Raw genomic sequence first — 15,981 nt, 5'->3', positions numbered from 1 at the left:
AGCAGATGAGAAAACTGGGGTGTCGGCTGAGGAAAGTCCTGGTCGCTTGTGTGGGTGGTCAAAACTGGACAGCAAACGACAGGTTTTTGGCTTTGCATTTCCACACACCACTCAAGGCCCTTCTGAGACCCTCCCAGGCCCTCCTCACACCACCCTGGTTTGTACCGTGACACCAAGGGGGTGTGTATGTCCTTTCTGCCGCCTCCCGCACACACCCCCCCCCCCCCTCACGCCGGTACCCCTGATGTTCCTTGCAGGACGGGGATGGCATCTTCTCGCTTCTCCGCCCCCGCTCACTGACGGATGGTGGGCAGGGCGGGGGATGGGGAAAGATGGGCAGCTCTCACAAGCCAGAATCAACTCTCCTGGCCTGTACCCCAAAGTCTCACTTGCCCAGCCAAGTTTCCCACTTCGTGCGCTGGACATGGAGGAGGGGGAGGGGTCTGGTCAGCCGCCTGGGAAAAACACGTAAATAACTGAGTCAGCCTAAATCAACTCTTAAATATTTAATTCCCATTTATTTAAAGTTCTGTCAGTCTGTGTACACTATTTATATTAAAAACACAGGAAGCTGGGGCTCCTAGCAAAAATATACATTTCGATTTTGGAGATTGTTCAGACACTGAGAAGAGCTATATCCTCAGCACCAGACCTGGGTGGGGGGTGGGGGCCAGGGGTCAGGCACAGCGTCTCTCCCTTTACAGCGCTGGCTCAAAGGGAGCACCCCAACCCCAATCCTTGGTCAGCCGAGGGTGGGGGTGGGAGAGGGAAGTATCTTGTCAGTAGAGAATGAGCTCAGGGCATGGAAGGCAGGGGCAGATGGACGGGACCCAGGAAGCCTGGGCTCTGGCCTCAGGCCTTCCCCAACCTTTCTCATAGACCCTCACCAAGTCCCTCGCCCTTCCAGGCCAGTCTCTTTCCCGGAGAAGCAGCCTGGGTGGGCTCTCGGCCTTCCTGCTCAGACACAGCATCCAAGCTGGGCTTCAGCCCCTCTTCCCAGGCTTAGTGCTTCACGTGGGAGGAGCGGGACTGGGCCTGGCAAGGTCTCTGGTCACCAGAAGCTGCACAGGGTCAGTGACCAGCCGGGCCAAACACGGGAAGGGGAGGGCGGCAGAACTGTTGGGACGAATGGACGTCACACTGAGCAGTCACACATGAGCAGGTGCTGGGCTGGCTCAGCTGACCCCTGGCCACCAAGGGATCTGGCCCAGCTCTGCCCATCCGCCTGTAGGCCCCTCTAGCCCATCTGTCTCAGGGAAGGGAGGGCAGGGTAAAGGGTGTGGAACCAGGTAAAGTGAGTCAGTGCTTGTGTGTGTGGAGTGGCAGCTCCAGGGAGTGTGTGTGTGGGGGCGTGGGCTTCAGCTGGGCTCCTGGATGCATCTGAGGCCGGGTCCTGGCACTGAGTGGAGAAACAGGAGTCATGGTCAGTGGCTGCTGCAGAGTGGGAGTAGGGGGGGTGGGTGCCGATGACACCAAGGCCTGGGGTCAGAATTAAGTACACCGCCTGCTGCCTTCCCTGCCAACCTCTGCCTCCCTCGAGGCTTGCTCCTCTTCAGTGGGGGCCCCACCCGGAGGGACGCCCACCTCCTTCCAGGCTGGGGGTGTCCCCCAGCGGCCAGCGCAGGGGACCATCAGTGACACTGACCTGGAAGACTGGTGAAAAGAAGAACAGAGAGGGCATTGGTATCAGTGGGGCTGGGACGTGCTGCTGGAGAGGGGTTGGCTGGGTAGGGGAGGGCGGTGATAGTCTGGGGGAGTGACTCGGTGACTCGGGCTGTTGCTGCAGTCAGCCCAGGCCCTGCGTGGCTTCCCCAGGAAGCCTGGCCCAGAGAACTTAGTGTTTCTTTGGATGGCCCAGATCCTTTGCTGTGAAGACAGGAGAAGTGAGGTCCCTACCCTTGCAGGTGACTGTTGGTACAGAGGGCAGACCCATTCCTCCTGCTCCTTGGGGGACAGGGGACGGGGCGGACAAAGGCAGAGGACCCGTTCCATGCTGCTGGTGAAGTAACACAAACTGTCTCACAAAAGGAGGGACAGACACAGGGATGGGGAGAGAGAAGGGGAGGGAGGGAGTGAGGAAGAGGCAAACCTACAGAGAGAAAGGAAGAGAGGGAGCGCAAGGAAATTAGAGAAGAAAGAGGAACTGAGACCGAGCACGAGGAAGAAGGGAGCGCAGGGAGCAGAGCAGGGGTGAGAGACCGCGTGTCTGAGCGCAGGATGGGATTCCACGGCTCCCGGTGCGGCTCCGGCTCCCGGTGCGGCTCCGGGTGCGGTGTGGTGCCAAGCAGCGCTGGCGCTCAGGGCTGTGTTCAGGCTGCTCTCCGGAAAAGTCCCGTGGGTGGTGCCTATCCCTGCTCTGTCCGCCTGCCCCTGGAGGCCCCAGGCGCACACCCTCAGTACATGTCCTTGTAGATCTCCTGGAGCAGCGGGTGCAGTGAGGTCTCCGTCTCGGTCTTCTTGATGCGCTGCATCATCTGGGCGTGCTCGGTGACCAGCTGCCGCAGGTCGGCCATCTTCTGCAGCAGCTTGGGGAAGAGGTACTGGGCGTAGGGGTGGTTGGCCTGCAGGTGGAACTCGAGGGCACGCAGGATGGTGTCCTGGATGGCCTCCACCTGGGGAACGTTTATGAGGCCTGGCCGGTCTGTGGGGACACAGGGCAGAGGTGTGGGAGGGGGCAGGCATGCATGGGGACATAACGGGGTCAGAGGAGCTCCCTTACCTCTACCCTACCCTCTGTGGGTGACTCGGCCCGGGGGACAGCAGACCTATTGCTGTGATGGACCCAAGCCCTGGCCTGTCGGTGACTGCCCCACTGAGTATTCTAGTGTCTCCACCCCGGGTCCTGGCCCATCTCCTTTGCTTTTTTGTTTTTTCTTCTGAAAAAGGCAGTACCCTATCAGGGTTAAGAGACTCGCTGCCTGGATTCAACTCCCATCGCTACCACAGACTAGCGATGAGGCTATGGGCAGGCCACTCAGCCTCTCTGACTTCAGTTTCCTCACCTGTAAAATGGGGTAACAGAAGCACCTTCTGCACAGGGTTGTTGTGAGGATCAAATGAGTTATACTCTAGGAAACAGAACAGTACCTGGCATGAAGTAAGTTCTGTGGCACTGTTAGCATGAGTACTGTATCTATTGTATTGGAATCTGAAAAACGCAGGCCAAGGATGGAAAATTTCTCTACCATCAGAAATAATCCCCATTAAGGGGCACCTGGGTGGCCCAGTCGGTTAAGCGTCCAACTCTTGATTTTGGCTCAGGTCATGATCTCATGGTTCGTGAGTTCGAGCCTCGCATCGGGCTCCACACTGACAGCACCGAGCCTGCTTGGGGTTCTCTCTCTCCCTCTCTCTCTGCCCCGACCTGCTTGTTCTCTTTCTCTCTCTCAAAGTAAATACATAAACTTCAAAAAAAAAAAAAAAAAAAAAAAGGAAATAATTCCCATTAACATATTGGCACATTCCTTTTCAGTCTTTTTTCTGTCTCCTCTCCATCTATAAGACAGAGCCGGTCCTCCACGTACAGTTAGTGCCTCGTGTGTTCCACTGCCATCATCACATGGACACTTCCCCATGCTGCTCCAGCTTAGGCTTGGCGCCCTGCAGTGAGGGCCCAACCCCCAGAAGGGCTGGGTGTGTGGGGCAGGCCTACCTGCCCCACCCTCACTTACCTCCACAAAGAATGATGGCCGCAATGAAGAGAGCCAGGTCACTGTCATCAAGTTCCAGGGCATTGAACTTGACAGCAAACTCAAACTTGGGCTCGATGATGTCACTGAAGGGCTTTCGGAGGCTTCGCAGGAACTCACGGGTGACAAAACCAGTGCCGTTGGCCACCAGCAACCCGTCCTTGTTGACAATGGAGGCCAGCATGGCAAAGATGGCCTCATGCACACCATACTTGAGAAGTGTCACCTGGTCGTTGAGGAAGAGGTTGCTGAAGCTGGGTATGCTCTTGGCGAACTCGGTGAGCTCACGCACAGTCTCTACTGTGGTACACTGGCAGCGGTAGAAGACATGCACGCTGATCTCCTTGTAGGGTGGCAGGCCGTTCACCAGCTGCTTCCACACCAGGCCCTTCTCTGCTTGCCACAATGTCTCGATGTCGTGGATCACAAAGGGCTGAAAACCAGGCCCCGTTAGAGGCCAGGCCTTGGGGGACCCCCGCCCATATGCTCCCCAGACCCCCTGCCTGTACCATGAAGTTAGGGGAGGGAGGAGGCCCGGTTCTCCCAGAAGTCAGGCAGGTGGCAGCAGGGCCCAGAGCCTGGGACCGCCAGGCCGAGCAGTGACACTCACCGCCGTGTGACTGGCCTTGCCGGTGAGGATGCCGCGGGCCTTCTTTTTGGTCATGTTGAAGTTTTTCAGGTAGGCGTTGTAGATGTGCTTGGAGAAGGCCTTCAGGTCGGCCACCTGCGGGTTGTGCTGATTCCCCTCGCTTGCTGTCAGCCCTGCCACCAGCTTCCTCTTCTCAGCCTCTGGCATCCGGCCAAAGCGAATGGCTGTATTGTGGGGTAGGGGTGAGGGAGAGGTCATCGAGGAGCCCAGGCAGGGGCTAGCACCTCTGACCTCCTTGTCCCACTACAGCTACGTAGGTCAAAATGGAAACATACTTTTTGACCTCAGGACCCTCAGAAGCTCTAGAGCCACAACGTTGGAAATGCTGGGGAACTCCTCCGGAATGTAAGCTCTGGGGGGACAGGGATTCTGTCTTGTTCACAGTGCCTGGCACACAAGGGCCCTAACTCATGGAGTTGACTGAGCCACTGTGGCTGGAAGGTGGTGCAGTGTGACAGGTAGGAAGACGGTCTCTGGTGTCAAAGGCCTGTACTCGAGTTCCAGCTTGGCAGCTTACTAGCCATGTGACTTAAGGCAGGCTATTTCACCTTTATTCATAAGAAAAATGGGCCAATACTTCAACCTCACTGGATTGTCAAAACAGTCGTGAGACTGACGCGCTGCCCGCTGTGCTAAGAAGGCAGCTTCAAAACAATTAAATAAGAATGTTCACACAGTAAGCACTCAAAAATGAGTCATTACTGATGGAACAGGATACAAATCTGGCTTCTCTAAAAGAAAAGGTGAGAAGAATGGAGTTGGCCCTGGGATCTCCTAAGAAATCCCCTTAGCCCACCCAAGCAATGGAGCCCAGGCATTTACAGACTGAGGGGAGGGATCAAACCCCAGACGTGCCAGGCCCCAGCACCTAGGAAATGTTTCAGATGGAGGGCTTGGGTCCTGCCACCATCTAAAATGTAAGAGAGGGTAGCTGTGGGTGAAGACCTTTAAACAAGAAGGCTTCCCTTTGTCCCCTGGGGGTGGGTGACCCAGATAGGCAAAGAGGGGGCAGGTGGGCCGCAAAATCCTACTGTATGGGGTCTGAAGACAAGACTGAGGGAGGCCTGGCGTGCAGGGCAGGCTCTGACTCCCAGGAGTGGCCGGCCTCCAGGAAATTCCTGCCTGGCTCCTGGCAGCTGACACATATGGTCACTTGCTGGCTCCTGCCCACCTTCGATAACCAAGAAGGGCTGAGGTGATCCCAGGCTTTGGCAGTGGCTTTTCACACTCTGTCAGGCCATCTGAGACAGGCTTGAGGTTCTAGGAGTGATGTTTCCAACACTACTGGAGCTGGGGTCAGTTCCCAGTTCCCTTCTGGGCCACAGAGGCTAAGCCTCAGGTACTGAGAGGTGGTGACTGCCCGGGACCCGGGACCCGGGACCCGGGACCTGAGACCCATGTGGGCGCTGAGCAGCCTGGGGAAGGCAGGTCTTAGGCCGGCTGGTACTGTGACACGTGTGCAGTGCCTGCTGCGTGCCAGGCACTGCTCTGAGGGCACTCCCTTTCTGGGCTCCCGGGAGCCTGGTTCCAGGCTGTGTGGAGGGAGCCAGCATCCCCTGTGCCTTGCCCGGGTCGGCTCTCACCATTATGCGACATGCCCAGGGCCACACATTTCTGGAAGCGACAGTACTGGCACTTGTTGCGGTTCTTCTTCTGGATCTTGCAGATCCGCTCACACTTCTCATATTCCAGCTTCATGCGGATCGTCCGACGGAAGAAGCCCTGAGGGACGGTGAGGAGGTAAGGAAAAGCCATGAGAAAGGGAGAAAGTTGGGAATCCTGCTCTGCCCAGTGGGTTACGTCAGGGGCCCCAGTTACGTGTAAGGATGTAAAAATCCCTGAGCTCTGGAAGTAATGCAGGGAAATTTTTTTGGAGGGGAGAGGGAGAAGGAAAATAAGTAACTCGAAAACTTTTGAAATATATATTTATATATCTTAATTATTTATTAAAAAATTTTTTAAATGTTTATTTTTGAGAGAGGGAGAGAGACACACACACACAAAAAAGGAGAGCAGGGGAGGGGCAGAGAGTAAGGCAGAGAGAGAGAGAGAGAGAGAATCCCAAGCAAACTTCGGGACTCCCCTTATTTATTTTACGTGCTTCTTTGTTAGTTTGGTAACATAAAATTGTATCCTGGATAACTTGATTTATTCATAAATGTATCTGGTTCTGTGTATTTTCCAGGCAGTGGTTTAATAAAAATGATATGTAAGGGGCGCCTGGGTGGCTCAGTCAGTGGAGGGTCTGACTCTTAATTTCGGCTCAGGTTATGATCTCATGGTTCGTGAGTTCGAGCCCCGAGTCAGGCTCTGTGCTGACAGTGCCGAGCCTGCTTGGGATTCTCTCTCTTCCTCTCTCTCTCTCTGCCACTCCCCTGCTGGTGCTCACTTGCTCTCGTTCTCTCTCTCAAAATAAATAAATAAACTTAAAAACATATATGTGACATTTTGATGGGCGTGCAGTTGGGAGGACAATCCCAAAAACACGACTGGAAAAAGAAATGTCAAAGAGCCCCTTTCAGGCCTTGACATGCTGGAAGCTTTGATGTCAGGAGATGGTTCAGCCCAAGACCCTCATTCTGTCCTGCTGGTCTTCTACAGCTGCGTCCCCAGAGGTGCCAGCAGCCAGACAGACCATGTGAGCGGCTGGGGTGGCGCCCAGCAGGGCAGGCCTGACGAGGGACCAGCAGGACCCAGAGTGGAGGCCTGGAATGGGCCCAAGGGCCTGGCTGCCTCCCAGGTGGGAATTCCACTGGAGGCACTGTCAGGGCCCGGCCTCTCTGGCAGCTCAACTCACCATGTAATCCCCCACTCGCCATGGCCCCTACCTTGCACCCCTCGCATGCGTGAACACCGTAGTGGAAGCCTGATGCCTTGTCCCCGCACACACGGCACTCCATGTTGAGGCTGCCACACGAGGCCCCGTCACAGCCCATCTGCAACTGGTCCAGCAGCGAGGGTGGTGAGGAGCTCTGGGAGAGGTCTGCAGACACACAACATAGGGGTGGCTTCACACGCTGCCAGGACTGGGGCCAGGGGAGGTGGACAGAGCCTGTGGGGGCAGAGCAGGCGGTGGGAAGAGCCCATGTTTCTGAATCACACAGCCCTCAGCTCAGACACTTGAGGGCTATGTGCCTCAAGGAGTCAACCTCTCTGAGGATTGCTTTCTTCATCTAGAACGTGGGGCTACTCTAGGAGGATGGCAAAGAGTTTCCAAAGCATTTCCCCAGATCTGACATACAGCAGGCGTTTGGGAATGGCAGCTCTACTCTCCAGGGTAAGTCAGAGCATTCCTGGGCTGAGCTCACCGCTGGGGAGGAGAGAGAGGGTGTGTGCGTGTGAGTGTGTGTTGGGAGAAGCGACTATGTTTTGGGAAGAAAGGAGCAAGAGGGAGGAAGCAGACAGAATTTTTTTAGACCATCCTTGGGAAGTAGCTCTCTTAGCTTAAGAGGCTCCACTGTGTGGGCCACGTGGGGTTGTGTGAAATGTGTTTTGTGGACACTGAATTAGTGCAGACCTCTGCAGAGCTGCCCTTCACCCCCCTCTGCTGGGAAATGTGATTCCTGCGTGGACTCCGGAGATGCTGTAAAGGATCACTCAAGAAGCTCAGATTCATTCTCACAAAACTTCTTGCTCAAGAACAAAGAATGCAGGTATCAGTCATGTTGACTGGGAAGCATACTGAACTTCCCCAAGTTTTTTTCTATTAAATGTACAAGATGTTCGAACCAGGCGTTGTGAGTGTGAGCGCGGAAAGCACTCGGCCGTGGCAATGACTTCAGGGTGTATGTGCTGCCAGATGACTTAGTAAGAATTTCCGAGAGTCCCTTCTGAATCTCTCCCTTGGGCACTCAGAAACGAACCCTTCCCGGGGAAAAGGGACGTGCCCCGAGCCCCAGTCTCCCAGCCCAGGGCCAGCTGCATGGCCCCACGTGCCATCTGGCCTGCCATGCTGGCCTGCCAATCTGCTCTATTCTCTGCTCTCTTTCCTGATGACCAAACAACCTCATCGGCGGCACAGGCCAAATCCCCAGACTGGAGAAGCAGTGGCTCAGAGCAGGATGGTACCTTAGGGAGACTCAGACCATGGAGATGAGCCCAGATCTAACATTTCCCAGGCTGCTGTTCTTACCTCTACGTAATAGATTTAGGCCACTCCACAACATATCTTGATTTCCCTCCCATGGAGTAACCCACCCTCCCAGACCAAGGTGCACTCCACTCTTCCCACACCTTCCTCAGCTCTCCCTCGGGTCCTAGGAGTGACAGCAGAAGAGCCTTCAGCTAGACCCCATCTTGGCCACAGGGAGGGGCACACAAGCACCAGACCAGACCCCAGCAGGGAGGACCGAGCGGCCTGCTGCGATCCTGGGCTGGTGACACAAGGGCAGGGGTGACACAAGTCCCTGGTTCCTAAAATGGCTTGTCCTGTCCCAGAGACTTAGCTCCTAACCTTCTGTCATTCCACGGGGTGGAAGCACCCACCTCAGCCCACAGATGGGGGCGAGTGGGCTCCCTTCCTCTCCTGGGCACAGGGCCTCCAGCCGTGGAGGACAAAGCCACTTTGGTTTTCTTCCTGGCCTTTTGTCACCACACGACAGACTACGTGTGTTTACTCAGTGTTGGGCGCCCTCCACCAGAACGTAAGGGCCACGGCACAGGAGCTCTGCCACCAGGGTGCTGCTGGATGGGGAGCCGGCACTCAGTGACTCTGGAATAAGCGGTCCTTAAGGTCCCTGGGCATCCTGAGCTCAGCGCGAACTGGCTGGAGGAGCTGGGCAATATCCACCATTCCTAGAGGCATTTTAATAGGGCAGGAGAACTCACAGGGTGAATTGTTGGGAGAAAACGAGACCTGCGCAGATGCCAGGCAGAAGGGTTTCCGGCACTTCCTCCTCTGATCTGTGTGGTCTGTATGCGTGCTCACTTTGTGTCACTTCTTGTAAGCAGTGTTGTTTTTGTGGCTGACACATCTGCCTCCTCTGCTAGACTTGGGACATCTCTAATCACGTTGTCTTTGGGTCTCAAAGCCCACCTCCACCACCGAGTCTTGTCCACAGTAACCAACCTCTTGGGTGGTGCCTTCCTTGTTTTCCCTTGTGACCCTGGAGGCTGGGCAGGTGTCTGGTCATTTGTACTGCAATGCCACCCTCTCTTTTCATTCAACAGACATGTGATGAGCACCAGCTGTGTGCAGGGTGGGATCGGACCCTGCCCTGGACTAGCTCAGGTAAGAATGAGGTAAGAAAACTGGGACACAACATGGCGAGTGGCATCACTGGCCGAGGGGCAGGCAGATGACACAGGACTGTGAAGGAGCCACCACTCAGACATGAGAATGTCAGGGAGATTGCTTCCCTCTGGGCTCAAAGGTGAGAGCTTTGGGGGCGCCTGGGTGGCTCAGTTGGTTAAGAGTCTGACTTCAGCTCAGGTCATGATCTTACAGTTCATGAGTTCAAGCCCTGCATCGAGCTCTCTGCTGTCAGCACAGAGCCCACTTTAGATCCTCTGTTCCTCCCTCTTGTTGCCCCTCCCCTGCTCCTTCTCTCTCCCTCCCTCTCAAAATAAATAAATAAATTTAAAAAAATAATAATTAAAAAAAAATGAGAGCTTTGGAAGACCTCCAAATAGCTTCCAGGTGCTCAGGAACAGCAGGCTTGAGAGTTAAGAATGTGACTCAGGAGCCATGTGGTCTGAGATCAAATTGGTGTCTTGGGCTCAAAACCCAGTTCTGCCTTCTGGGCCTCAGTTTCCTCCTCGGTAAAAGAGAGATGACAGGCATATCTATCTGAGAGTCATGGTGAAAAGTAATGGAACTACCACAGACAAAAGGCCTAGAACTTGGAAGAGGCACGGAACTATCAGTGTTAAGTTAGGAGGATGCCCGTCAGCAAGCTGCAATTCTGCCCTCTCCAGGCTGTGTACCCCACACAGGCAGGGACCTTCCTCTTTCTGGCTGATTGTACCCCTTCACCCACAGCTTCACACAAATCCAAGGTTGTGGGGGAGGGGAGCATCTCTGCTTATGAGACCCGGAGAGGCCCCAGGCCAAGACCAAGCGTCTCACTTCTCCTGGCCTGCCACCGGCCCTTGGCCCAGGGGCATCAGGATCACCTGGGAGACGCCAAGCTGCTCAAACCCTACTAGCCACCAAAACCACCTGAGCTCTGGGTCCTGAGGAGAGACCCTGGGTGTGCATCCCAAGGGAAGTGCTGCAAATGGGGACTGTGGAGAAACAGGCCCAGGGCGGTGTCCGGGCACTGGGAGATGGATGTCCTGCCCCCAGGTGGTGAACAGGCACAGGCTGCAGAACTTGAAAGCAGTCAGAGAGGCTTGGTGGTAGCAGGCTAGTGAGACACAGGCACCCGCTGCCCATTTGAGGGGAATAAGAGAACAAAAAAACTGACCCAAGAGGCAGAAAGAGGCAGGGGAGATGAGGGGCTAGGGTGGGCAAAAGCGTATGCATTCTCCAGGGGGAGGTTTTGTGGCAGCGTGCATGTGTACCAGGGCTACTGAAGTGGTGGTGATTCGGGAGTGGGTTTTCTAAAGATAAAAGATAAAGAATTTGGTTTCTTCCTGGTTGACCACCTGGCTTAAGGGTTTATCCTTGAATCACCACCCTACCTAAAAGTAACGATGGCAGAATGCTCCGCGTTCTAGGGACCAGGTTCTGAAGGCCCCACAGCCTCACCATGAGCCATAGGGTTCCGAGAGGCCCTCCCATACCAGGAGTCCCAGCCTTGGTGTCCCTCAGGAATGCTGGGTGGAGCCATTAGGGCATGCCATTCCGAGGGCCGCCTGCCTGCACAGCGGGCCACTCTCCCAAGCCAGCGCAGAGCAGCACAGCCCTCCTCCGGCTCTTCCTCTGTTCTCAGGAAACGTACTTGCTCACCTGATGGCCATCATCTGGGCCCTGAGCCCCCGCCTCTGAACTTCTACTCCAGCCACACCCTGGCTGACCTCCCAAACATCTTCTGAGGGTCTACCTCCACCTCTACTGCAGGAGGGGAGGGGGAAAGAACCAGCATTTATCAGCCCCCCACTAAGAGCTTGTTAGTATCATTTCATATCACCTTGGAAGACAGAACTGACCCCATTTAAGATGAGGTTAAGGGATCTGCCCAAGGTCACCTAATACACGGTGGGACCAGGACTTGAACCTAAACCTGACTGCCCTGTAAAGAATAACAGCTCTTTTTTTGGGCACGCCTACTGTGTACCAGGTGCTCTGCTGGATATGTTGTACCATTAATCCCATGTGAACCTTAAATAACCCTTCAAGCAGGTCTACTTATCCTTTTATAGGTGAGGAAAGTGAGGTTCAGAAGGTTAAGTAACATGCTGACAGTGGCATTAACCAGATCGTTAATTTTGACATGTCCTCTTGGCCAGGCCATGATACCCATGGTACCCAGTTTTTGATCAAACACCAGTCTAGATGTTGCTGTGAAAGTATTTTTTAGATGTGATTCAAGTTTTAATTTAATTTTTTTAAGTTTATAGAACGAGTGGGGGAGGGGCAGAGAGAGACACAGAGAGACAGAGAGAGAGAGAGAGAGAGAGAGAGAGAGAGAGAGAGAGAGAGAGAGATTGATTCCCAAGCAGGCTCCGAGCTGCCAGCGCAGAACCCAAAGTGGGGCTCAAACTCATGAAACTGAGATGATGACCTGAGCCGAAACCGAGTCAAATGAGACTGAGCCACCCAGGCGCCCTTAGATGTGATTAACATTTAAATCATGACTTTCCATAATGTAAGTAGGCCTCAGCCAATTAGTTGAAGGCCTTATGAAAAAAGACTGAGGCCTCCCTAAGAAAGAAGAAATTCTGCCTCGGGACTGCCTTCAAACCCGAGCTACGGCATTAACTTCCCTGGGTCTCTTGTCTGGTGGCCTGTCCTGCAGATTTTCAACTTGCCAGCCCTCACAATGGTGTGAGCCAGTTCCTTAAACACACACACACTCCCTCTCTTTCTATGTATGCACACATCCTATTGGTTCTGTTTCTCTAGAGAACCCCGACTAATACAGCAGCAGAGTAAGAACTGGAACCTAAAACCATCCAATCCCTTGGGCTGAGCTCTTATTGTACTCTATGACTTCCCATAAGCATGTATATGTTCATTACTATTAAATCAGTAATTCATGATTATGATAAATGATGAGACATGTCACTGCTGAGGATGACACCGTGCCATTATTCAAATGTTTGGACTCAGAGTAAACACTAAACCCAACTCCCAGAGAGTGAACGAACTATCAGTTGTACCATCTTGGATTACAAGTTCAGCAAACAGACACTACTGACCTTATTCACATCATTTATGTATGGGTGAAGGTTCCCGTGCATATCTAGTTTCCATCACTGCAGGTATACTGTTGTCATACCCGTGAGAGTGGCCAGGAGGGGCCAACACTGTTACCTTTGCTGGCAGAGCCCCATAGGTAAATAGCTTCTGAAGTGTCAGGGCTGATTCTGTGGGACTCTGGAACTGGGGTACTAAGCAGCCTCCTTACTTCTGTTGTCCTGTTCACTTGCACAGTGGGCTTCTCAGGGCTGCCTTGTCCTCAACTGCACAGCCAGCCCCTGCCTGGACACCCACCACATACTTGCTGAGAGAGGAGGTGCCCAGGCCAGGAGGAAGGACGCCTGATCTTTCTCAGCTCCATCCCCACATGAAGACCCCTGACTTCTTTCTAGGGTGTGGCTGGGATGCCCATCACTAAAGCAGGAGGGGACAGCAACCCTTGCCATGACCCAGCGGGGGGACACTGGGCATAGGAGTTTCTTCATCGCAGGCCCATCCTGCCTGCCTTCTCAGGTGTTGAGCTCGGTATAGACACAGAATCAGTGCAGAACCTCTGAAGGGTCAGAAGAGAAGCAAACTGTGTGATCTTCCTTCTGTTTCAGGGCTTGAGGCTGTGTCCCATCCTCTTGAATTCCTGAGGGGACTCCAGAGGCCAAAGTCATAGACTCATGGCAGAGAACCTTACCCAGCCAACCCTTGAGGTGGGCACACTTTAAAGGTAGAGACTGAGGAGTGCGTGGGTGGCTCGGTCGGTTAATCGCCCAGGTCTTGATTTCAGCTCAGGTCATGATCTCACAGTTCATGAGTTCAAGCCCCACATTGGGCTCTGCACTGACAGTGTGGAGCCTGCTTGGAATTCTATCTCCCTCTCTCTCTCTCTGCCCCTCCCCCACTTGCTCTCTATCTCTCCCTCAAAAGAAATAGAAATAAAATGTAAAAGTAAAGACTGAGATTGGAGAAGTGAAGTCACCAGCAAAAGCCACAGCTCATAATCACACAGACTTGAGATCCCTGCTCTGGCTCCCCAAGGTGAGGCTCTTTCTTCCAGGGCCTTTCACCTGCTGGCCTTTTTTGGGAAACAAAACTACTTTAACTTTTTGTTTTTAATGTTTTTTTATTTTGACAGAGAGAGAATGCATGAGCAGGAAGGGGTAAAGAGAGAGAGAGACAGACAGACAGACAGAGAATCTCAAGCAGGTTCTGCACTGTCAGCTCAGAACCCAAACTGGGACTTGATCCCACAACCCTGGGACCATGACCTGAGCCGAAATCAAGAGTCAGACGTTCAACCGACTGAACCATCCAGGTGCCCCCAAATTACTTTAACCTGTTAAAGAAAAGCAATGCATTTGCTTCTTAAATTAGGAGAGTACTGTAGATTTGAGAATAATACATAATGGCATGTACCAAAGATCCTACTCCTTTGAGTTAATGGCATAGTCCTTTGTGTGTACACTCTTCTAGTGCCTTCCATGATACTTAAAGATTTTTTTTTTTTTTAAGTTTATTTAAACTTGTAGGGGTCAAACCCACGAGCCGTGAGATCATGATCTGAGTTGAAATCAAGAGTTAGACGCTTGACCGACTGAGCCACCCAGGTGCCCCGATACTTAAAAGATTTTTAAGCAATGGGATCCCCAATTTGTCAGGAGCTGTTTTTCCCGTCAGTGTATTCAGACCTACCCTATCCTTGTTAATGACTACACCGCATTCCACAGTATGGCTCTACCACAGTTTATATAACCAATTCCCTACGATGGGAGCTTGCCAATTTTTTGCTTCTATGAGCAGTGCTGCAGTAAATAAGTGTGGAAATCTCTGTGTGTTCTGTGTGGGTATTTACATGGGATACATTCCTAGGAGGGGAACTGCAGGGCCAAAGGAATGTAAAAAGTGTTGGCCTGCGTAGCCAAACTGCCCTCCACCCTCTAGGCTGGAGGGCCATGTCTTCCCCCTCTGGCCAAAACGGTTCTCTTTGCTAATCTGACAGGCTAAATGACATTTTATCTTGAAGATATCTTCTTTGATTAGTGAGCAGACTGAAAAACATTTTGTTTTCTGGCCAGCTGTATTTGTCCTATCATGAACTGCCTGTTTCTATTTTTCGGTTGTTTGCCTTATAGAATTTGTGGGAACATTTTTTATACTATGGCTTTAACACATTATGATTATGTTAAACAACCCCCTCCTGTTTCAAATCCTGAGCAAGGAAGTCTTCCTATCTCTCCTTCATCGATTTATTGATAAATGGAATATATTAAATACCACATCATACATAGCACCGCAAGGGCGGTTGGGCAAATTTTCCCCCAGACATCTCCCTGTGTGCCCTAATCCCATGGATAAAGCTTCCCGAGATGCCATCATCTTGCCCACTCGCCCTGCCTGGGCATGCAGGCACTGTACTCTGATCTGTACGTGAACAGCAGTATCATGTGAGGATATGGTCCCACAAGGCTGTGTAGGAAACTCCAGGACAGGTCATTACTTCTGTGTGCCTGGCCCCAGATGTGGGGATAGGGTGGGCCAGGCTGGGTGGTGAGGCCACAAATCCCATGGCCTTTTCGTCCCTTTTCACTCTTCCTCAGTGATGTAGTTTGCTCATTCTTAGCCTCTGGTGTGTTCCTTCTGCTTCCTAACCTTCCTTGCCCATCTCAATTTCAGAACAGTACATGCTATTAGCACTAAGTGACTGATCACCTCTGGTTAGCTAGTCCTTTTCTGAGAAAGGCTCGGTCTCTAACTTCATCCCAGTCACCAGCCAACACACAGGGAATAGGTTACCGTGGGGTTTGGGGGATACTTTCTCCTAAGGCCTGAAATCACACCAAGCCCACTTTGGTCACTCCTGGGTATGTGGGTGGGCTCAGAGGGATGGGATAATGGCCTTTCCCTTACCCCCGCCACGTGCCCGGAAGAGGAAGAAGCGCTGCAAAATCCAGGGACTCGTTTTGCAGGTTCAAAATAGTGTGGCTCAAGGATTTGGGCCTTTCTTAGCTACAGGCTAGGCAGGAACCTGTTCTACCTCAACAGCCCCTGCCCCAACTCTGACACCATCTACCTCTTCTCCACGCAGGGATGGGCTCCAGAGTCCATCCTTGTGGGGTGGGCCTACTCCTCCACCCTGAATCACCACCACCTGTGGTCAGGATCTCCTTCAGCGGAAACCAGTAGCAAAATCAGGATGTCCCCTCCTGGAAGTACATCCTCTCATGACACCGAGTTCCCTCCGAGGGAAGGGAGCAAGAATCAACTGAATGTGTTGGCACTTATGTGGAGGGAGAAGGAGAAAAGTGGTGGGGAGGGCGCTAGGAGCAGGGAAGAGGCAACAGCAGCAG

The 15,981-nt window shown here is 53.1% G+C and overlaps 1 protein-coding gene across 7 annotated transcripts in view; it reads right to left on the bottom strand.

Annotated features, from left to right (window-relative positions):
• Positions 1-491: 491 nt before the first annotated feature.
• PPARD (peroxisome proliferator activated receptor delta) overlaps positions 492-15,981 on the bottom strand; it is an 83,612-nt gene continuing 68,122 nt past the window's right edge. For 3 of the 7 annotated variants that reach the window (XM_025925190.2, XM_086706663.1, XM_086706664.1), the window contains 5 exons: positions 7,167-7,390; positions 5,922-6,060; positions 4,300-4,502; positions 3,672-4,122; positions 492-2,641 (listed from right to left, as the gene is read on the bottom strand). In XM_025925190.2, the coding sequence (XP_025780975.1) occupies positions 2,394-2,641; positions 3,672-4,122; positions 4,300-4,502; positions 5,922-6,060; positions 7,167-7,390 (1,265 nt within the window). In that variant the 3' untranslated portion in view covers positions 492-2,393. The remainder of the gene's footprint in view (positions 2,642-3,671; positions 4,123-4,299; positions 4,503-5,921; positions 6,061-7,166; positions 7,391-15,981) is intronic. The other 4 variants (XM_086706666.1, XM_086706665.1, XM_086706667.1 and 1 more) reach the window with 2 other exon arrangements.

Source organism: Puma concolor, chromosome B2 (assembly GCF_028749965.1).
Source record: "Puma concolor isolate L17-30 chromosome B2, mPumCon1.1.hap2, whole genome shotgun sequence".
In the NCBI taxonomy this organism is placed as follows: Eukaryota; Metazoa; Chordata; class Mammalia; order Carnivora; family Felidae; genus Puma; species Puma concolor.
The sequence above is the reverse complement of the archived record's forward strand: the minus strand, read 5'-3'. Positions and strand labels throughout refer to the sequence as shown.